Below are 22,507 nucleotides of genomic sequence, written 5' to 3'. Positions count from 1 at the left end.
GTCATTGAGTACACATTGAGTACACCAAGCTGTCCTTGAACACCCAGCCTCTGCCTCCCGAGTGCTGGGATTAGTTGTCATGTCCCGTGTGTGTGTGTGTGTGTGTGTGTGTGTGTGTGTGTTTGTCTGAGGACTGAGAACCCTATCTTGTACATTTGGCATCCTCAGCCTCTCTGTAGACCAGGCTGGCCTCGAACTCAGAAATCCACCTGCCTCTGCCTCCCAAGTGCTGGGATTAAAGGCGTGCGCCACCACCGCCCGGCCCCTTGCCAGTTCTTATAGCCTACATGGTTTGGAAGAAAGCAAGGTGCCCAGTTCCGGTGGTCACGTGTAGAGTATCAGCCAATCATTATCCTCTAGACTCCTGATTGGTTCAGGGGCAAACACATGGTTCCTGCTGGCCCAATGAGAGCCAGTCCTGGGACTATTGAGAAAAGGGTTAGATGAGAGATGTTTTTGTCCCTGGGATATGCTAACTGGGTGGAAGCCAGACCTCTGGTCTGAGAGGGTCAAACGGGAATAGAGTCAGAAGTGAGAAGATGAAATTCTCAGCTTCTGCTATGGCAAGGGTTTACTGCCCAAAGGTGCACGTGCTGGGTCCTCAATGCCATGGTACTGAGATGTACAGGGATCTTTATGAGCTGGGAACACGTGAGTAGAGACAAGGGACAAGGGTTGGTTGGCTAAGTCTCACGGGACCGGATCACTGTTCACAAGAACAGACTGTGATATTAAGTCGGGTGCTCCTCCCTCAGTATCTCTATTTTATTTTTTCCCCAAGACAGGGTTTCTCTGTGTAGCCCTGGCTGTCCTGGAACTCACTCTGCAGACCAGGCTGGCCTGGAACTCAGAATCCGCCTGCCTCTGCCTCCCAAGTGCTGGGATTAAGCACATGCGTCACCACTGCCCGGCTCCTCCCTCTGTCTCTTAACGCATGCTTTTCTATATGCACCACTTGTTCACGACTTTGATCATGTTCCATCTTATCTACCATATGAGCACCGTGACCCTTGCCAGACGTAGTCCCTGAGCTGGATTCGGCCTTCAGAACCATGAGCCAAGGCACTTTTCCTTACAGTCTCCAGTATTTATGGTGACAACATGACATGGCTTCCGGCTCTTGGGCTTGCCTCGTGGGTTGTATGGACCTCAAGCTCTTTCCTACTAACTCTTCACTCTGGGTTTCTGACCTGCGCTTGCAAAGCTCCTATCTCCTCCCTAGACGCCGTCTCCCCTTCCCTAGACAACATCACTCACGAAACTTGGTATTTCCTTCTTGGAAATAAACCTTCTGACTCATAACAAGAGGCTTATCTATCCCGATGCTGGGAGAGGGGAACACAGTAAGTTCTCAAATTGCTGCCACACTCGGCTCCCAATACGTAATGACCATGGAGGTGGCGGGAGCCGACAGGAGGACACAGATCAGTGAGCAGTGGACAGAGGTCAAAGACCCATTTCTCTTCTTTCTCCCTTTTTTCGTCCTTCCTGCCTGCCTGCCTGCCTGCCTTTTGCAAACAGCGTCTCACTGCAGAGCCCTGGCTGACCTGCAACTCTACGCAGACAGGAATAGCCTCGAACTCAAGAGATTCGGATGTCTCTGTGTCCCAAGTGTTGGGAATCAAAGGCACGTGCCACCATGCCTGGTTTAAACAGTCATTTTCTTAGCTGACACAGAAGCGTATTTAGCAGAGGGGGAAAGGAGCAGATACCAAGTAGAGTCTAAACTATTATGTCTGCCAGGCAAGAGAGGAAGTTAAAGCAGAAAATTAGGAAGAAATGAAGGAAGAAAAATAGAAAACAGAACAGGAAAGATGGGCAAACCTTTGGTCCCAGCTCTCGGGGGGGGGGGGGAGGGGGGGCGGGGCGGGACTGGGCCGGGCCGGGCCTGGCCGGGAGAGGAATAGGGGCTGGTGCAGGGGCAGGGGGATCATCTCTAGTTCAAGCCAGGCTTGGTCTATATAGCAAGTTGTAGGCCAGACAGACTGCATAGTGAGACTACATCTCAAAAAAAGCAAATAAATAAATAAATAAATAAATGGGGGGAGGGGAGAACTATTAGCAATGATATCCGAGAATGCATAAGCCAGTCACCCTGGACCATTCATTTGCAAGGGGGTGGGGGGGCCATAGCTAGCAGCCCCCTCTCCTTCCAGGGCCTCTCAGAGAGGAAAATTAAGTTTTCCCAGTAGGCTTATTCATCCTAAAATGATTTCAAACTTGCAGACTTTCAAAAGCTGTGTGAAGACCGCATGCGCTAGAGTATCCCCTCCCCCACCCCACCCTCCACACCAGGCGCGGCTCAGGGTGCGCTACCTCCTGTGCGCGTACCCATCTTTTTCTCTATCAGGTATCAGGGACCTGCAGGCAAAGTCTGCTGTCCAAGCCCGTGGAGGCTGTGAGGCGGAAGTGGGTGTTGGAGGGTTGAAAATAATAAAAGTCTTAAAACCCCCCACGCCCTGCGAACATCACAGGTCACTGGGATTGCAGCAGACACACACACCGTGCTTTTTACTCCTGCTCCATCACGCATTGCTGCTTTGGGGCTGCAGCAGCCGAGCGAGCGGCAAGGACACAGACCGTTTGGTCCTTTGCCAAGGAAGTTTGCCGACCCATCAGGGAGTCGCCTCTAACCATGGTACTTCTCAGTCGAGCATCAGAGTGCATCAGCTGGGGTCCATGGTGTCTGCTACAGTCAGATGCAGTTACTGAGCCTTGATATACGTAACCCGAGGCTTTCGTGGAAGACACCACGGCTCACACGTGCCAACTGTCTTCGTTAAATGTTTTTAATTACATTTCCCTGTTTATTCGTTAATTGCCACAGTGCACGTGGGGAGGGGGGTCGGAGGGCAGTGTGCAGATGGAGTGGTTCTGCCCTTTCATCAGGTGGGTCCCCGTGATAGAACTCGCACAGTCAGGCTTGGCACCTTATCTGCTGAGCCACCTTTCAGCCCACACTGTTTCTTTTGCCAAATCTGCCCTCAGAGCTCAGATCCCACTCAATGTTACGGTGAGTACTCTCGCGCCCGAGGGCATGTGAGTATATATATGTGTGTGTTTCTTTAACCTAGAACTTCAACTTTTGAACTCCTCTGCCTCCTGAGTGCTGGGATTAAAGGCGTACACCACCACTGCCTGGCCTGAACTGACATCTTTCAAGTCCATTTCTTTTACTTTTTATTTTTTATTACTTATTTATTTTGGTTTTTCGAGACAGGGTTTTTCTGTGTAGCCCTGGCTGTCCTGGAACTCACTCTGTAGACCAGGCTAGCCTCGAACTCAGAAATTCGCCTGCCTCTGCCTCCTGCCTCCTGCCTCCCAAGTGCTGGGATTAAAGGCGTGTGCCACCACACCCGGCTTTTCAAGTCCATTTCTATCTTTGAAAGAATGTCTCTCAACCTGGGCTCAATCTCATGCTTCCATAGGATTTGATTCTGATTTCATAGTGGGCCTGGATCTGATGACAGTGCTAGGGGCTTCCTGTCAGGCAAGGACATGGTGTTCGTGATGTCAGCCTGGAGTGCTTGGTAACAGTGTCCCTCGGAGGATCTACTGTAGAGTTTTCTAGGGGCTGGGGCGTAGCACAGTTAAGTGCCTGCCTGCCTTGCACGTGGGAGACCCCAGCAACAGAAATGAACAGATACAATGAAATAAGTTCTTGGAGGGAGAAAGACCCCAGTGGGGATGGATGAGTTTCTGATGCTTCCACAGGGCACACGTGCATAGCAAAGGAAAAGGCTCCAAGCCTTCAAAGGGAGGGCAGGGCCAAGATAGCTCTCTAGAAGGTGGGGCCTTCACATGAGCGGCTGCAGTGGTGGTAAAAGGTGTCCAGCCTCCTAGTGCTCCGTGGTGTCAGGTTCTCGACCACGGAGAGGTAAGACAAAGCTTCGAACTCAGCAGCCAGATGCTGGCCAGGCCACTCTTCAGTGTGAATTAATATTTAATTTCAAGAGTCAAACATTATCCTTGTTAAAAATTAAAATGCCAGACGTGGCTGAGGTTGTCTCTAAATAATCCCTTAATCCAGTGGTTCCCAAGCCGTGGGTCTTGAGACTTCTGAAGTCATATATCATGAACGGTAGCAAAATTACACTCATGAAGTAGCAACGGCAATAATAATTTTATGGTCGGGGGTCACTACAGTCTGAGGAACAGCATTAAAGAGTCACTGCGTTAGGAAGCGTGAGAACCACGGCCATCAATGTCCTTCGCCAGAAGCCAGGGCTGCTGCCAGCCTCTCCCTTCTGCTTTTGAGGCAGGGTCATGCTGGCTGACGTCGCTGCATACCTAGCCCAGGTTGGCCTTGAACTCAAGCGGGGCTCCCCCTCTGCCTCCCAAGTGCAGGAGGAGAGGCATGCACTACGGCGCTCAGCTGTGGACTTCAGCTTCTAACCATTTCTGCACCCATGTTCTTCCCGGTTGTAATCTGTGCGTCTGTGTGTCTACCGTCTTCCCAGCACCAAAACAAAGTACTTTATTGTATGGCTGACATACAAAGAAAATAGCAAGCAATTTAATATCTACCACGGGACTAGAGTGTAGATTAGTGTACAGCCAATAGACCACTCCCCACAGTCTACGCCATGACCCTGCCCTGCCCCTCCAAAGGTTCTCCTCTAACCCTCTTGTTATTTACTCCTGTGTAAAAGAACATTCGAGCCGGGCGTGGTGGCGCATGCCTTTAATCCCAGCACTCAAGAGGCAGAGGCAGGCGGATTTCTGAGTTCGAGGCCAGCCTGGTCTACAAAGTGAGTTCCAGGACAGCCAGGGCTATACAGAGAAACCCTNGCCTGGTCTACAAAGTGAGTTCCAGGACAGCCAGGGCTATACAGAGAAACCCTATCTCTAAAAATCAAAAAACAAAACAACAACAAAAAAAAAAAAAAAAAAAAAACATTCAAGGCAGAGATGGCGGGGGACCTGTGTGATCCCAGCGCTTAGAAGCTAGAGGTGAGATACCGCAAGCTTGAGGTTTTTGCCTGGTCTATTCAGTAAGTTCCAGGCCAGCCAGGGCTACAGACAGAGGGCGGTAGGTAGAGGGAGAAAATGAATAGTTGACATAAAAGCTACCCTCTTGGTAATTTGATCTTATTTTCTATTTTAAAAATAATATATAAAAATTATATATATAAGTGTTACATAAAATATTTAAAAATTATACACAAAATAAGTTTTATGCACACACACACACACACACACACACACACACTGTGTAGCCCTGGCTGTCCTGGAGAGCTCACTCTGTAGACCAGGCTGGCCTCGAACTCAGAAATCCGCCTGCCTCTGCCTCCCGAGCGCTGGGATTAAAGGCGTGCGCCACCGCGCCCGGCTTGCCACGCTGTTCTGACAGAGGTCCCTCAAGTGAAAGAAGATACGAAGGGGCTTCTTCTTTCCTTCCCCATGTGACTGAGGTAGGTTCCGGGCGGGGACAGGAATGAGGGACAAGGTTCAGTTATCCCCAGCTAACCCAGAACTCTGTGTAGACCAGGCTGGCCTCAAACTCACAGAGCTCCACCTGCCTTTGCCTCCTGAGTGCTGGGATCAAAGGCAAGCGCCACTTGGACAGGGTCTTTTGTTGAACTTGCTATGTAGCTGGTTGGCCTTTGAACCCTGGTCCTTCAGACTCCGGTTTTGCAAACACTGTTATTACAGTTGCCTGCCACCACTGCTTGCTTGTCATTATGTTACTGACTAGAGTAACAGTAACTGCATCAAGATGAAGGGGGGTTGGGAATGTGACAGGAACTCAGAGTTGGTCGATAGGCCTGGCTGTGCCTTCCCTCTAAGGTCTCAGCTGGAAGTCTTTAATGACAAACGTGGTTAAGGCCAGAACCGTAGGGAGTTTTTTTTCTGCAGGTGTCCGGCTGGAATGACTTGTCTTTATGTCCGTGACATTCTGGCTTTTGGATTCTCGGAGTAATTAGGGCCTCGGGGTGATCGGACTCTGTTCCAAGAACAAGTGTTCCAGTGAATAAGGTAGAAGCTATGTTAGGCCCTCTGTGACTTTTTCTCAGAATCTGAACGGCGTCACCTGTGCCACATTTTGCTCGGCCAACATTGCAGTGTTACTCGGATTGAGGTGGAGGGAGCCAAGTCCCCACTTCTTTCTTTTTCTTTTTAGTCAACTATGGTGGCGCACGCCTTTAATCCCAGCACTTGGGAGGCAGAGGCAAGTGAATCTCTTAGAGTTCCAGGCCAGCCTGATCTTCATAATGAGACATTGTCTCTAGACAAAACACTCAAAACTATTAGGGACAATTACTTTCTGTGACAGTATCTATTTCTCTCTGTGTGTATGTGTATATAGAAACAGCTGTGCCGGGCGGTGGTAGTGCACGCCTTTAATCCCAGCACTTGGGAGGCAGAGGCAGGGGGATTTCTGAGTTCGAGGCCAGCCTGGTCTACAAAGTAAGTTCCAGGACAGCCAGGGCTACACAGAGAAACCCTGTCTCAAAAAATCAAAAAAAGAAAAAGAAAAAAAAAAAAAAAAAAAAAAAAAAAAAAAAAAAAAAAAAAAAAAAAAAAAAAAAAAAAAAAAAAAAAAAAAAAAAAAAGAACAGCACGGTAGCCTCCATGTAGGGATTTCCCCGCTGCCACACAGCCTAACCCCCGGGGCACCCTGAAGCCACAAAGAATCCACATCTCTTCACTCTTCCACCTGTCAAGCCTCTAAAGCCAATACCACATAGGTGACCAGTCACCACCACCATCTGGGATTCGTCCTGGCCCTGCCTTGAGCCTTTAGCAGCTTTCATTTGGTTGCTTTCTGAAGCAAAAATTCCCTGTGCTCTTTCATAGGTTGGAAGCTTAGCTGGGCAGCGTCTCACCCTAGGGCATCCTTCCTTTTGCTCCAGTGTACCCAGGGACCCCTCTCCGTAATGGCTCTGCTCTCCTCTCTGCACCAGCCTTGGGAGCAACACTGAGTCTCCTGGTGCTCTTTCCCTCTGCAAATTGTCCATTTTGTATTTCTTTAGGCCCCCGCTTGCTCGTTTTCACTGTAGACCTGCATACGAGTTAGTTATAATAACCATGCCACAGAGGCAACATTACGCTGCCCTGAAATTGCCTTGGCCAAAGAAATCAATTTATTACTTTTTAATTTAGCCTCAGGCAAGTCCTTAAGTCGCGAGCAGAAGGCTGCCAGATTCTTTAATAAGGCAGCACCGGGAATGGCCTCTAGCCCAGTGGCTGAGAGTGTCCTCTTCAGTGACATTAACCAAAATACAGACAGTTTCAGAGAATTCCCCTCATCCCAGCAGAGAGGCATGATGGAGTTCATGATGGCTGAGCATGCATCAGAGTCCATGTGTGTCACTGAGGATCATGAGGTAAAGGGACTAGAGAGGAAGCAGGAGTGGTGTTGACGGTTTGAGTAAATATGGCCTCCTACCCCAGGAAGTGACACTATTAGGAGGAAGTGTGTGTGGTGGCTTGAATAGGAATGGCTCCCAAAGACTTAAGTGTTTGAATGCTTGGCCCATGGGGAGTGGTGCTATCAGGGAGTGCGGTCTTGTTGGAGGAAGTATGTCACTGTGGGGGAGGGCTATGAAGTCTCCTATGCTCAAGCCATGCCCAGTGTGGAGCAGTCTCTTCCTGACTGCGTGTGGATCAAGATGTAGAACTCTCAGCTCCTTCTCCAGCACCGTGTCTGCCTGCATGTTGCCATGCTTCCCGCCATGACGATAACAGACAAAACTTCTGAACTGTTAAGTCTGCCCCTTTAAATGTTTTCCTTTATAAGAGTCATCACAGCCATGGTGTCTCTTCGCAGCAATAGAAACCCAAACTAAGACACGTGGGTGCAACCTTCAAAGTCCCAGCTCTAGCTACCCACTTTCTACCAGCCAGGTCCCGGCTCCTAAAGGCTTCCAAGTGTCCAAAACAGAGCCTCGGATCAGAGCGTGCGGGGGACACCTCAGACTCAAATGACAACAGTGGCCACAACTTCCTCTCCTCCAAGCCACCTTGGCCTCCTCCAGTGGAGCCAGCTGGCCAGCCGGAGACCTTCTGTTGCTTTCTGATGAGATAGGTTTCTGCTTCTATAGATTTCTTTAGAGACTCATCTCTCCCCATATTCCATATATGAGATACCTCGCTAGGGATGGGGCTGGTCCTGCTTTAGACTCAAGAGCATATGGCCTGGGTCTAGCTGGACCCTCAGCACCCCTCCCCCTAACCCAGCTGGCTGAAGCGAAGCTGGGCGTCCAAGGACTAAGGAGAGTCAGTATCGGAAGAGAACTGTTAGAACAGAGTGGCCTCGCTCCCTCTAGCTTGGAAGTTAAAATAGAGGAACTGAGCTAACAGGGCTGGCCTCCCAGTGTCTGGATACCGAGGAACAAACCCGACCGAGGAGAAGAACGCAGCTTCCCCTGCGAGCATGCCCTTGAATTCCCAACTGCACAAGCAAACACACTCCACTGTGCCCTGCCAGGCATTACCAGTTGTGTATCTTCACTGCAGAGGCGAATGCCAGCATCCACACTAACGGGACAAGGAACAGAATGGAACATCTGGACATTGTCAACCACATTAGGTAAGAAGAGAAGCCACGGGGCTGGAGAGATGGCTCAGAGGTTAAGAGCACTGACTGCTCTTCCGAAGGTCCTGAGTTCAAATCCCAGCAACCATATGGTAGCTCACAACCATCCATAATGAGATCTCATTCCCTCTTCTGGAGTGTCTGAAAATAGCTACAGTGTACTTACATATAATAAATAAATCTTTAAAAAGAAGAGGAAGAGGAGGAGGAAGAGGAGAAGCCACAGGCCTTGGTCTAAAGACCAGTCTCCTACTCAGAGTATAGTCCTCAAAAAAAAAAAAAGTCGGGGCTGGCAAGATGGCTCAGCGAGTAAGAGCACTGACTGCTCTTCCAAAGGTCCTGAATTCAAATCCCAGCAACCACATGGTGGCTCACAACCACCTGTAATAAGATCTGATACCCTCTTCTGGTGTGTCTGAAGTCAGCTAAATAAATCTTAAAAAAAAAAAAAAAAAAAAAGAGTTGAAAAAAAAATGTCACAAATAAGGACAAGAAAGCCAGTTGAGTGGTTCATTCCTCAGGCCAGCAGCTAAGGAGACAACCAAACATGCAGATCCCTAGGCATCCAGTGGGGTAGCTTTTCCACCAACCTCAGACACCAAAGAATTCTTCTTATTTTTATTTTATTTTATTTTATTTTTATTTTTTTATTTTTTGGCTTTTTTCAAGACAAGGTTTCTCTGTATAGCCCTGGCTGTCCTGGAACTCACTCTGTAGACCAGGCTGGCCTTGAACTCAGAAATCTACCTGTCTCCCAAGTTGGGGGATTAAAGGCGTGTGCCACCACTGCCCGGCAGCATTCTTTTTAAACTTTGCTAATATGTAAAGTTACATATTGGCAAAAATTCATATGCCACGCACACATGCAAGCTCACAAAAACAAACATTTTACATGGGTAATTCAGTGACATCTGTTAACTTTAAGTGTGTGTGTGTGTGTGTGTAAGTGAAATGGTGTATCGGTAGGGAGCATACCATGGCATGCTTGTGGAGGTCAGAAGTCAACTTTATGGAGTCAGTTTGCTTTGTACCTTTGCTCCAAAGATCAAACTTAGGTTGTCTAGCACTGGACCTCCTGAGACATCTCCCTGGACCAGTTCGGTGACTTGGGTATAATCCCGCTTCAGACATCCCACCACCCAGTAAGACCCCCTCTTCTATTAGCAGCCATCGCCTCTTCTCCCCAGCCCCTGGCCACCACACTTTTGCCTCTACAGGATGTATCCTATGTAGGGAATACAGCTTAATTGGCACAATGTTTGCCCACCAAGCAAAAGGCCCTGGATGTCATCATCCTCCGCCCTACTGAGAGGGGTGTGGTAGCTGAATGAATGGGGACAAGACCGCTCCAAGGCAAGGCTGAGAGCAAGGTTTTTACTGTACATCTGAGGGAGAGGGCAGCCAGAGGCATCTGGAGGTGTGGTCAGCAGAGTGACCGGAGTCGTGATAGAAGGGGATTCGAGAAACAAGAGAGGATACGGGTTCGAAGAAGAAGGAGGAGGGGGCTGAAGAGAACTGAGAGAGGGGGAGGGGAGAGGCAAGAGTGCAGAGAGGACACATGGCTGATTGACAGGGTTCTATGGGAATGGGAAATTAGGGGAAGGGAGCCCAGGAGCTGGAGTTTAGGGCAAGGGCGGGGTGAGGAGCCTGAGAGATCCCTTTGGTATGCTAACTGGCACAGCAGTTTCCTGGAGGGTTGACAGTGGTACATACACCTCAATTCCAGAGGTGGAGGCCAGAGGATTAGAGATTCAGGATCATCTGGGTGTGGTGAGCTTTTGGGTAGATACTTAGTAATGGATTGCTGGGTGGTGAAGAAAATCCCGCCCCCACCCTGCCACTTCTTTTATTGCTGGGTTATCACCCCACGACTTTGGCTGGCTGGGAAATTGCTACGTAAACCAGGCTGGCCTTAAACTCCTGCCTTTGACTCCCGAGTGCTGGGATTAAAGGCTACCATGCCCAGATTTTTCTTTCTTATGTCTATCTACTAAAAGAGATGCCCAACAACCGAATTTCACCTTTTACTTCTATCTTTAACAAGGAGTTGGGACATGGGGAGATCTCACCCCAAACTGGGAGCAAGTTTTCGCCAGACATAACCAATTTACTTCTTAAAATCAGCTTATTAAACATGACTGACTCCCACGTCAAGTTGCTACTTCTAAAAATGATCTAGAGTGTTGGGGGTAGCGTGACAGACAGCTGTGGGGAAGGCTCTATGCCTCAGCTCAGAGCAAGCCCAGGTCCCCCATTGACCAGTTCAAGAGTAATCCAAACATATAAACAGAAGCATGCAACTTATCGTAGCATACCTAAAGATGGACGTGCCGGCAGGGAGACAGGGAGCAAATACAGGAAATCTGCCGGTGAAGAATCAGATGCTAAGACACTTATTTGCCAAGAGCAGAAAACTACAGGGGCTAACAGATGGCTTGCAGGTTAGGAAGGCTGGCTGCTCTCCCAGGGGACCTGGGTTTGATTCCCAGCACCCACCTGGTACCTCCGGTACCGGTACCTCCATTTCCAAGAGATCCTATGCTCTCTTCTGATTTTGGAGATCACTAGGCACACACATAATACACACACATACACACATGCAGGCAAAACACCCATACACATGAAACAAATGAATCCAAAAATAATTGTTGAAAAACAATTACAAACAATCCCATAATTAGCCACCCCCTGCCGCCCTCGGTGTCAAAATGACACAGCAGGGGTGTTAGCACATGCCTGGAATCCCCCCCCCCTCTTGGTAGGTGGAAGCAGGGGGATAAGGAGTTTAAGGTCATTCTTAGTTATAGGTCAAGTTTAAAGATATACCAGGCTATGTCCCCAAAACAAAAACCACCTCCAGTGTTCAGGGAGTTGAGGAGTTTCACATCCTTCCTAGATGGGATTCCCCCTGCCCCATCGTCGTCCCCACACTAAGAGGTGATTCACTTTTGCTGGTTATCTTTGTGTCACTCCTATCCCAGACCATTTCTGCTTTTCTTTGACCGCCCCCCCCCCACCCAGCTTACTCCAGGCTCGCCTGCTCTGCGCCCATGGCCTTGGTCAATGGGTCTGAGCAAGAGGAATGCAGGGCAGAAGGAAAGATGTTAGATGTTGGTTCTTCCTGCTTCCTCCCTGCTTCAAGCATCCCTCACCTATGACAGATGGACAGCTCCAGCCAAGGTGATGCCAAGGTTAGATGGCAGGACCTGAGCTTTTTTTTTTGGGGGGGGGGTGAAGCTCCCTCTAAACTATACACACCTGAAAACCAACCCTCCCTCCTCCTTAATCACTGATAGAGTCTTTGGTTGCTTTCTCTTTTTAAAGATGTATTATTTATTTCATGCATGTATGTGAGCACACTGTCGCTGTCTTCAGACACACCAGAAGAGGGCATCGGATCCCGATTACAGATGGTTGTGAGCCACCATGCCATGTGGTTGCTGGGATTTGAACTCAGGACCTCTGGCAGAGCAGTCAGTTCTCTCTCTCTCTCTTTTTTTTTTAATTTTATTTTTATTTATTATATGTAAGTACACTGTAGCTGTCTTCAGACACTCCAGAAGAGGGCGTCAGATCTCGTTAAGGATGGTTGTGAGCCACCATGTGGTTGCTGGGATTTGAACTCTGCACCTTTGGAAGAACAGTCGGGTGCTCTTACCCTCTGAGCCATCTCACCAGCCCCGCAGTCAGTTCTCTTAGCCATCTCTCCAGTCCCAATCACTGATTTATTTTTTTATTTTTTTATTTTTTTGGTTTTTCGAGACAGGGTTTCTCTGTGAAGCCCTGGCTGTCCTGGAACTCACTTTGTAGACCAGGCTGGCCTCGAACTCAGAAATCCCCCTGCCTCTGCCTCCCAAGTGCTGGGACTAAAGGTGTGCGCCACTACACCCGGCTACTGATATTCTTTAACAGAGTCATTTGCTTCTTTCTTTCCAGCACCCTCTACACTGAAGTTGGTGTTTCTGGTTTTGAGACAGGGTCTTGGGTAGCCCAGGCTACCTAATACAGCTGAGGATGACCTTGAACTCCCGACTCACTCCCGCTTCTACTTCCCGAGTGTTGGGATTTCAGGTATGTGCTATGATACCAAGCTGAACTAGGTCTCTACCATCATGTGCAAGGACCTGAACTGCATGCACAGCATCATTAGACAATACAGTATATTGTTTTGAATAGTTTTAGCTCTATTATAAATGCCATGTTCTGCACCTGGGAGATAGCAATATGAAGATAAGGCTCAGTAACAAAGATGCTGACAGCTATCCTGACAACCTGAATTCAATTCCTAGAACGCATGTGGCAGAAGGGGAGAGTCTGCTACCACAGGCTGTCCTCTGACCTCCACGCATGCACTGAGATACATGGGCACTTACACACACACAAACACACACACATGCACACATATGTCCTCTTACCTCCACAAGTACATTATAGCACATGCCTCCTCACCCCCGTGATAAATAAATTTAACAAAGCAACACACTTAACAACAACAAAATGCAGGGGGGAAAATTGCATTTGGATTAAAAACAAAAACGAAAATGAAAAAAAAGAAAAAACAAAACAAACAAAAATAAATAAATAAAAAGCTAATAACATGAACCCATGGGCCAGGATGCCCCTAGCATCTTTCTGTCCTGCCTAATTGCCACCTGCCACATGGAGAAGTCACAAACAAGTGGAGCACAAATCCAGGCCATCTCTCTCGTCCTCTGAGGCCCCATGCTCCCGGGAACGTGAGCTTAATATCACCAGGTCCCAGCAGAGGTGAAACATCTGGAACTGCCTTCCTGACACATCAAGGCAGCCCAAGATCCGGAAGAGGGAGTCAGACCTTCTCAACAGATGAATCTCACGGCACCTCTACACCCAAGCTCTGGCTCAGAGGCACTGGAACTTGGTGGCGATGCAGCCGACTGCAACAGAGCCAGGGCCATCAGACTGTAGACTGCCTTATATCGGTGCCCCTTGCTGGCGGTCAACCTTTAAGAGGTTACTCTCATACAGAGCTGGCTGTCCAAGAGAGCATCTTAAAGTAGACTTTCTCTTGCTGACTGTCCCTAGGGAGGACCTATCACCATGAAAACACGACCAAACGTGACACGTCTCTCTCCACCTCAAGTGTGTCATTCCCTTACGGGGAAATATTCTGAGTCATGTGTCAAGGTTGACAGCTGATGTCTGCCATCACACACAGAGGAGGACTGTGTGCCTAGATGCTCAGAAGGGAGGCGGGGTCAGATAATGATTAAGTGATTACATTTTGAAATCAGACGAGCCGAGTTCAGATCTGTGCCTGTCAACTACAAGCGGAGTTATGTCATCGTTCCTGCCTCAGTAGCCTCGGCTGGGGTCAAGGCTGGCAAGGTGAGGCCTGTGCAAAATGGCTTCGCGCTGCTACCAAGATGTGACATCATCAAAATGAATGGCAGGTTATCCCAGATCTGACATTTCACTGTTTCCCTGGATAGCTTTATATCTTTAATTATCCTTATTATAGGGGAGAGGGGGCTCCCATCACACAGTTGAGAATCACAGATAAAGACAATTTATTTACAAGACTTTAGCCAAAAAAAAAAAAAAAAAAAAGGCTTGTCCATCATCCCTTTCTGTTTTTTTGTTTTGTTTTGTTTTTAACATCTGTTATTTTGGTTTGCCATCACAGGATCACCCCTCCCTCTTATTCCACTGATGCCACTCAAAAGCTCCAGGGGCAGACAGACAGACAGACATATGACCAATACCTGGAATAATCACATGAAACCGGCTGGGACAGCCACCCCCATGTGTGTGTGTGTGTGTGTGTGTGTGTTGTGTCTGAGTGTGTCTGCCTGTCTGTCTCTCTCTCACTTTCTCACTCAGAGCTCTCTCAGAAAGCTGGCCTTGAACTCACGATCCTCCTGCCTCAGCCTCCTAGGAGAAGAGACTAGAATTGTGGGCCACCAGAAAGAGCCTTAGTCACCTTCATTGATCACACCAAGGAGGATGGGGGGGGGGGCTGGAAATCAAATTGAAGAGAAACACAGACAAACATAAACTGCGCGCCTGGGTCCAGCCTTGTTTAAAGTCATTTCAACTGGACTTCCTAAATCAGGAGATGATGAATTCCCGCTTTGGCTTAAAACCAGTAGAGCTGGGTTCGGCCACTGAGAGTCATGACTGAGTCTTAGCCAGGCATAAGGAAGACTCTGAAGGTGAAAACGTTTCTTCTAGGGGCCAGTGGGGAACAGCGCTTGCCACCGAACCCAACCTCTTAAACTCAGCCCCTGCAACCCAGGAGGTAGAGAACTGACGCCTGCAAGTTGTCCTGGCCTCCACATGTCCTGCGTGACACACAAGCTCTCTCACACATAAACAAATGTGAGAAAATAAAATACAACACTTTTCTTCCAGAGCTAAGGAGCCTCAAGATACTCTGGAGCCTACTGTGTCGGGAACACACAAATCCAACTCAAACAACAGGCCTGTGTTCACATTCTAACCTGATGGTTTTCTTTTCCTCTTTTTTCTTTTTATATTTATTTTACATATGTGATTACTTGGTAGCTGTCATCAGACACACCAGAAGAGGGCATCAGATCCCATTACAGATGGTTGTGAGCCACCATGTGGGTGCTGGGAATTGAACTCAGGACCTCTGGAAGAGCAGTCTAGTCAGTGAGTGCGCCTAACCACTGAGCCATCTCTCCAGCCTTTTGTTTGTTTTGTTTTGTTTTTCGAGACAGGGTTTCTTTGTGTAGCCCTGGCTGTCCTGGAACTCACTTTGCAGACCAGGCTGGCCTCAAACTCAGAAATCCACCTGCCTCTGCCTGCCAAGTGCTGGGATTAAAGGCGTGTGCCACCATTGCCCAGCTTTTTTTCAATTTTTAAAGACACAATCTGTCTATGATTCTGTGTAGCCCTAGCTGTCCTGGAACTCACCAAGTACAGCAGGCTGACCTCACAAACTCACAGCAGTCCTCCTGCCTATGCCTCCTGGGAGCTGAGCTTAACGGTGTGTGTCAACATGCCCTGCCAACTTGATGATTTTCAATGTCTTCAGTTTTACTCTCCTAATCTGAAGGGAGGGGCTGCTGCTTAGACTAAGTGGGATATCCATGTGTCAATCAATTCCCTGTACAATATTACTGTTACACAGTAACCGTAACTGGGTAACATCACCATCAGTCTTGGTCAAGTGCTGGCTTGCTGCGGGCCAGATACTAGACATCAGCAGAGCAAGGACCAGGGCCCAGGAATCCTGACTCCCAGGCTGGTGTTCATTCTCCTTTACCTGCTTCTAAAGCGAGAGGTTCCCAGGGCAACCAGAATGAAAGAGCAACCAGGGCCAATGAAAGAACTCTCCACATGAATCTGCCTCCTGTAGTGGTTAAGACTACACACTTGGCTGGACATAGTGGCGCACGCCTTTAACCCTCAGAAGGCAGAGGCAGGAGATCTCCGTGTCTTTGAGGCTAGCCTGTTCTCCCTAGACAGTTCTATGACACCTAAAGCTACATAGAGAGACCATGTCAGGAAGAAAGAGAGGGAGGGAGGGACAGAAACAGACTCCAAAGCAGCCAGATGACCTGAATTCAATCCTCAGGACTTTCAAGGTACACTTTAAGTCCCACAGCTGTCCCTGACCTCTACACATGTGCTGGGGGACCCACACACATATACACATACAAATAAATGTACATTTTCATAATTAAATGGGGGTCGGAGAGACATTTCAGCCATTTATAGTGCTTGCTACTCTTCAGGGGACCCGAGTTCAGTATCCACGCAGGGCAGCTCACAACGCCAGGTCTCACAATGACAGCTCCGGAAGATCCGGCACCCTCTTGTGGACTTGATGAGCTCCTGCACTCACATGTGCACACACCTACACACACTCACATACACACATACAAACATAAATCTTTGCAGGGAGGTGGATGTACTGCTGCTGATGCTCAACAGTCTATGTTCCAATCCTGACATTAGTATTCATAAGTCACAAGACCCTAGCACTATTTCATCAGATCTCGCTGAAATAACATTTGACTTTGTTTCTAGGCTCACCCCTGTTTTTTTTTTTGGGGGGGGTGGGTGGTGCTGGAGCCAGAGGCATGCCACTTCATTGGCAGTTAAAAACTCCCACTTTTTTACAATGGTACACAAGACCTCAGCGATTCATGAAGCCCAGGCATTGAAAAGGGTTGCTTGCTTCCTGTGCTAGGGAGGGTGGGGTCAGGTTTCCAGTGACGTAAGGCAGGAACTGATCTTTAAAGTCTCTGCCCCAGTGTCTGTTAAGTGACCTTCTGTGATCACATCACAGGCCATCATGTACTCCATGCTGATCTCCAACTGATATTCACATCAACCACTCAAACGCCAAGTCCTCGTGGAGACGCAGTTCCCCCAGAGTCCAGCAATGCCCCCAGGAAATGTAAATCACAGTCCAAAGAGAACAGATATTTCCAGAAGGCCCAGAACTTTATGCTTGGGCTCTCTGTAGGTGAAGGGGGATTCCAAAGACCTTTTAAATGGATCAGGGTCTGAGACTCAGGCTTCCTCTTTCTTTCATCCCAAAAGGGGAAGGAGACATAAAATGTGGACCCAACTCATCTCCCCAGAAATAAGGAAACCCAGCAGAGCTAAAATCCACAATCCCAGATTCTTAGGCAGCTGTAGGAAAACTGGCTAATCAGGATATCCTGATGACATTAAAAAAAAAAAAAAAAAGTTCCTCCTATTGTTGAAAAAAAAAGTCCCTCCTATTGTTAACTTTTCCAGTTTCAGACCCCACACACACTCACATTCACACACACAGAGACAAACACACACATTCACATACCACACACATTCACATACCACTCATATATAGACACTTATGTGCACACACAGGAAAACACAAACTCACATACACACACACCACATGCACTCACATTTACACACACATTTGTGCACACACAGACACACAAGCATACACACACATTGCAGATATTCACACACACACACACACACACACAAACCCACATAGCCATCACACACACCACATACATTCACACACACAGACACACAAAGTCACATATACACACTTGTGCTCACATACACATACTACACACACAAACTCACATATACAACCCACACACATTCAAACACATAGCCACACAAACTCACACACCCACACTACACACACACATACTTACACACACAGCTATATCATCTCCTTGTCTTCCCACAGATGTCTCATCAGAATCTCTGTCCAACATATACACAGCACACACCCAGAACTTGGACACTTTCTTCCCAGGAGTTCAGAATTCCCACGTAGGCAAAGAAAGGGCAGACTCTAGACATTTCCAGAATAAATCTAGCACTTTCAGCATGGGACAGCTGGTGATCCCCAATAGAACAATCAGCTTTGTCTAAGCTTCAGTTTCCTCATCTTAGAATAAAAACTGCGCCAGGCGTGGTAGTGCACGCCTTTAATCCCAGCACTTTGGAGGCAGAGGCAGGCGGATTTCTGAGTTCGAGGCCAGCCTGGTCTACAAAGGGAGTTCCAGGACAGCCAGGGCTATACAGAGAAACCCTGTCTCGAAAAACCACAAACAAACAAACAAACAAACAAACAAACAAAACTGTGGACGGACCTCTTGGCCAGCGCGTTGGGGATGTAGTACACCTTTGATCCCAGCACCTCGGAGGCAGAAGGAAGCTGATCTCTGTGAATTTGAGTCCTGCATGGTTTACATACCCAGCCAGGGCTACAATCAAACACTTGTCTCAAAAAACATTAGATGGTATAACTCCATTTCCAGGGGATCTGAAACCTTCTTCCTCTCTGGCCTCCACAGGCGCACACGTGTGCACACACACACACACATACATATACACACACACACATATACACATACATACATACATACACACAGAGACACATAAAGAAAACTAACAAGTAAATAAATTAATGGGCACAAGAAATGGCTCAGTAGTTACAGGCACAGGCTACTCTTGCAAAGACCTGAGTTTGGATCTCAGAAGCCACATGCGCCTCACAACTCTCTATGACTCAGTGTCCAAAGGATCTGATGACGGTGTCCTTTGGATTCCCCTGGCACCAGGCATGGATGTGGTGCATAGAGATATGAGTGAGCGAAACACCCATACACATAAATAAAAACAACAAACCTTTAAATATATATTTATAAACACATATTTACATATAAACATTGTATATATTAAATATATTATAAATATATGTTATACAGATATATTTAAATATAAATATACATAAATGCATATATATATTTATATATAAAATACCTCCATACATATATATCGAGGGGGGAGAATGAGAGAGAGAGAGAGAGAGAGAGAGAAGGGAGAAGAGAAGAGAATTTTTGCTCCAGTCTATGACCGTAACCACCAGGAAGCTATCCACTCTGTACTCAGACCCCGAAGTTGACCATCAAGCCTACACCAGTTGGGTCCCTCTTCCTCAAAGGAGGATCTAGTCTGTCCCAGTTGTCCTATCTCTAAGAAACCAGGTCCTTCTAACAGCCCTTGCTGCTCACCACCAGACGAGGAGATCCAGATCAACTCATAACTCCTCTGCCCCCCACCACCACCCCAGCACCTGACACATCATGACATCTTCCTGTCATAACAAATCAAAGGCCTCCTTTGCAGCACCTGCCTGCCAAGACTTGCTACCTAATTGTTGATAATTGCATTAATTGCATAGTTCTGCAGTGTCAGGCTCCTCCTCCTCCTCGTAGTTTAAAAGAAGCCAAAAGGAAGGAAATGGGAGCAGAAGCCCCACGCAGGAAACCTCTTCTCCCACTCCCAACTCTAAGACCCACTCACTGGCTCTGCGGCTGGGCATGGCTTCACAGCCCAGTGGGACAAATTGTTAAGGATGTGGCTGAGTCTTCTCCCTGTGGGCAGAACCAAAAGGGATCCTCTGGGACCTATGAGGGACCCAAGACCTGGGATCTGATAGAGAAGGCACCAACCCATCCATATATGCTGGAGGGGCCACGAAGGGATGACAGCCCTGCGTCCCTTAAGTATCCGCCCATGCCGATCTGCTCAGGTTCACCGGCATCCTTCTGTAATATCTTACAAAGACCCACCATCACAGACACCCCTTGATAGCACCCTCCTCCGGACATTGCAGGAGGACAGCCCAACTGAGAACGCTACAGGGACAAGGGGAATGACAAAGTATCTATGGAGAGGAGGAGGGTGTGAATGCGAGGAAGCCATGTGTTGTTCCTCTTGGCCGTCCCCAAGGTTTCCTGAGTCTCTAGTCCCCAGAGCATACAGCTGAGGCCTCTCTGGACCCTCCTGATAGGACCTGGTGACGACGCTATCTTTTCAAGAGCCAGCCCTTATACCCACCTTCGACCCACCAGGTGGAACGCTCGGTGCCAAAGGGGTGAGAGGGGTTGGGTGCCGCCGTCTATCACCGGGTGAGGCAGCCAGCTGTCAGAAGTGACAGATGCCTGCCATCCACAAAGGTAAACTCAGCTCGCAGCAGCCGATAAGCAGAACCACATCAGAGTCCCCAAACACAAGGCTATGACTGGGGGGGGGGGGTGTCTCTGAGACTTAAGAACTGCCTAAGGGGCCAAGATAAAAACAGCCAAGCACAACGCTCAAACCGCAGTTGCAGGCGAGGGCTGCCCCGCCAGTACAGAGCGAGTAGTAAGGAGTTGAGCAGCCAACTGCAACTGGAGAGTAGCAGGGTTGGCGGGGGGGGGCGAGGGGTGTGTGCCCCGTACAGGGGAACTCCAGGGCCACGAAGTGGGAGTGGTTGTTTTGCATAGCAGGGTTGGGGGGGGGGGGGGGAGGGTTGGTCTGGTGTCCTTTGAGTGTCACAGTTTCCTCGTGAACACACCTGGAACTTGCCTCGGGGGCCCGAGACCAACTTTCTGCAGCGAAGGGAGAGCGTGGAGCAAAGAGCGAATGAGAGGGCGCGAGAATGGGGGGCGCCCCAAGAGGCTAAGGAGCCAAAGCGCTGGAAGATAGGAAGGGGCTGCGCCAGGCCACCCACCAGCCCATCGGACGCACAGCCCGGGCCACCCTCTGGGTCCTATCGCCCCACCTCCGGGGCTGGGATGGCTAGATGGCGGGGGGGGGGGAAAGGCACAAGCACCGCAGGTAACAAGAGTGGCGGGACCAGGTGGCCCGGTCCTACCTGCAGCTCCTGAAATTCTCCCTCCAGCTCGTGCCACTCGCGCTCGCAACGCTCCAGTTGGCTGGACATGGTGCAATGGTGCAAGGCGGCGGCGGCGACGGCTCCCGCAGCGTGGCCCCGTCCGGCCACCAGCAGCCCACGCTCGCCCGCCCGCTCGCTCGCTAGCCGCCTCCCGAGGCACCAGCTGTTCCTGCGCAGCCGGAGCCACGCGCGCACCTGACGTCACGGGCCCCGCCCCGGCGCCAGCAACACCCCCTCGCCCGAGGGTGGGGCCCGCGCATGCGCGCGGGCGATCCCCTCCCTTCTTGGCTCTGGCCTCGTGGAGGGTGCAACTCTTCAGTTGTTCTTAGGTCTCTCTCCACTCCTCGTGTGTAGTAGGATTCTCTTCGGAGTGGGTGGAGGGTTTATGTCTAAGCTGCATTTACGGCTTATGTTATTTAGATTGTCTTTGTGGGAGAGTGAAGTGGAAATGATTTGGAGGAGGTAAAGGGAAAATTCATGTATTCCTTCACATTGCCTGACCTAGGCCAGAGCCGGTGCCCTGGAATGACAGATTTGACGGTGACCGGGTAGTAAGGTCAAGGGCAAGATGGGAAAAATGCAGACTTGGCTCTGTCATCTCACGCTGGCGTTGATATTTATTGCAACCAATACAACCTAGAAAGATCTCTGTCCTCTAAGACACTGGGTGACTCTTGATAGCTGCTGCTGTCAGTCAAAAGACACAACCTCCAAGTTCATGGAATACAGTTGCCTCCCTTTCCGTGCCAACTCCGAAAAGATCTGCACCAGCCTGGCTTTTCCAACTGCACCTCCTATCTCACTGCCCTGAATCCAGCTCTCTGGCCATTGTTTTCATCCTGACTTGGCATTCTTCCCTCTGAATCATCATGCGGTGTCTTCTTGCTTATCCCTGGAACCTCATTCAAATGACACCTGCAGCTGGGTGTGATATTGCATACCAGCCTTGACAACGCAGTAAGGACTTGTCTCAAAAAACAAACAGTCAAATAAAATACCAAATGATGCCTGCCGGGGCTGGAGGAAAAGTTTCAATGGTTAAGAGTGTGTATTCTGCAGGTAGAGTTTGGGTGGCACATGCCTTTCATTGAAGCACTCCAGAGCCAGAGGCAGATAGATCTCTGTGGGTTGGAGACCAGCCTGGTCTACATAGTGAGTACAGGGCCAGCTCCACAGCAAGACACTAATTTATTTATTTATTTATTTATTTATTGGTGTTTTGGTTTTTTTTTTTTTTTTCCAGATGCACCTGCCTCTGTCTCCTGAGTGCATTTAGGGCATATGTCACTACCATCTGGCTTTGACTTATTTTTTTTAATTTAAAAATTTATTTTATGTTTATATGTGTTAGTCTGTGCACCGCATACAAAGGCACATGTCTGGTGCCTGAGGATTCAGAAGAGGGCATCAGATGCCCTGGAACTGGACTTACAGATGGTTGTGAGCTGCCATGTACATGCTGGGATTTGAACCTGGGTCCCCTGGAAGGGCAGCCGGTGTTCTTCACTGTTGAGGCATTCTCTCCTGCCTGTTTTGTGGGTATTTTTGGAGAGTCCCTTACTACACAGAGGAAAATGTGTTGATGTGCAAGCATTCTGCCCCTCACAATATGACCTTATGTGGAAACAGGGTAATAGGAGACTGATGTGAACAAAGTATAATGACACACGAATGGAAATGTCATAATGAAATCCATCACTTTATATGATAACTTAAAAGTAATTAATTTAGCTGGGCAGTGGTGGCACATGTCTTTAATCCCAGCACTTGGG

General features: G+C 48.7%; 1 protein-coding gene across 3 annotated transcripts in view; it reads right to left on the bottom strand.

Moving 5' to 3' along the window:
• Window positions 1-20,932, bottom strand: part of Tmem120b (transmembrane protein 120B) — a 41,226-nt gene extending 20,294 nt beyond the window's left edge. For 2 of the 3 annotated variants that reach the window (XR_003842961.1, XM_029533710.1), the window contains exon 1: window positions 20,715-20,882. Coding sequence is in view for 2 of the 3 variants with exons in the window: in XM_029533710.1 (XP_029389570.1) it covers window positions 20,715-20,783 (69 nt within the window). In the remaining variant the exon portion in view is untranslated. Of the gene's footprint in view, window positions 1-20,714 lie in introns of all 3 variants that reach the window. The other variant, XM_021186914.1, reaches the window with a different exon arrangement.
• Between the last annotated feature and the right edge of the window lie 1,575 nt (window positions 20,933-22,507).

This window comes from Mus pahari, chromosome 23, assembly GCF_900095145.1.
Source record: "Mus pahari chromosome 23, PAHARI_EIJ_v1.1, whole genome shotgun sequence".
NCBI classification, from domain to species: Eukaryota; Metazoa; Chordata; class Mammalia; order Rodentia; family Muridae; genus Mus; species Mus pahari.
Note: the sequence above shows the minus strand (reverse complement) of the source record. Positions and strands in the feature narration are given on the sequence as shown.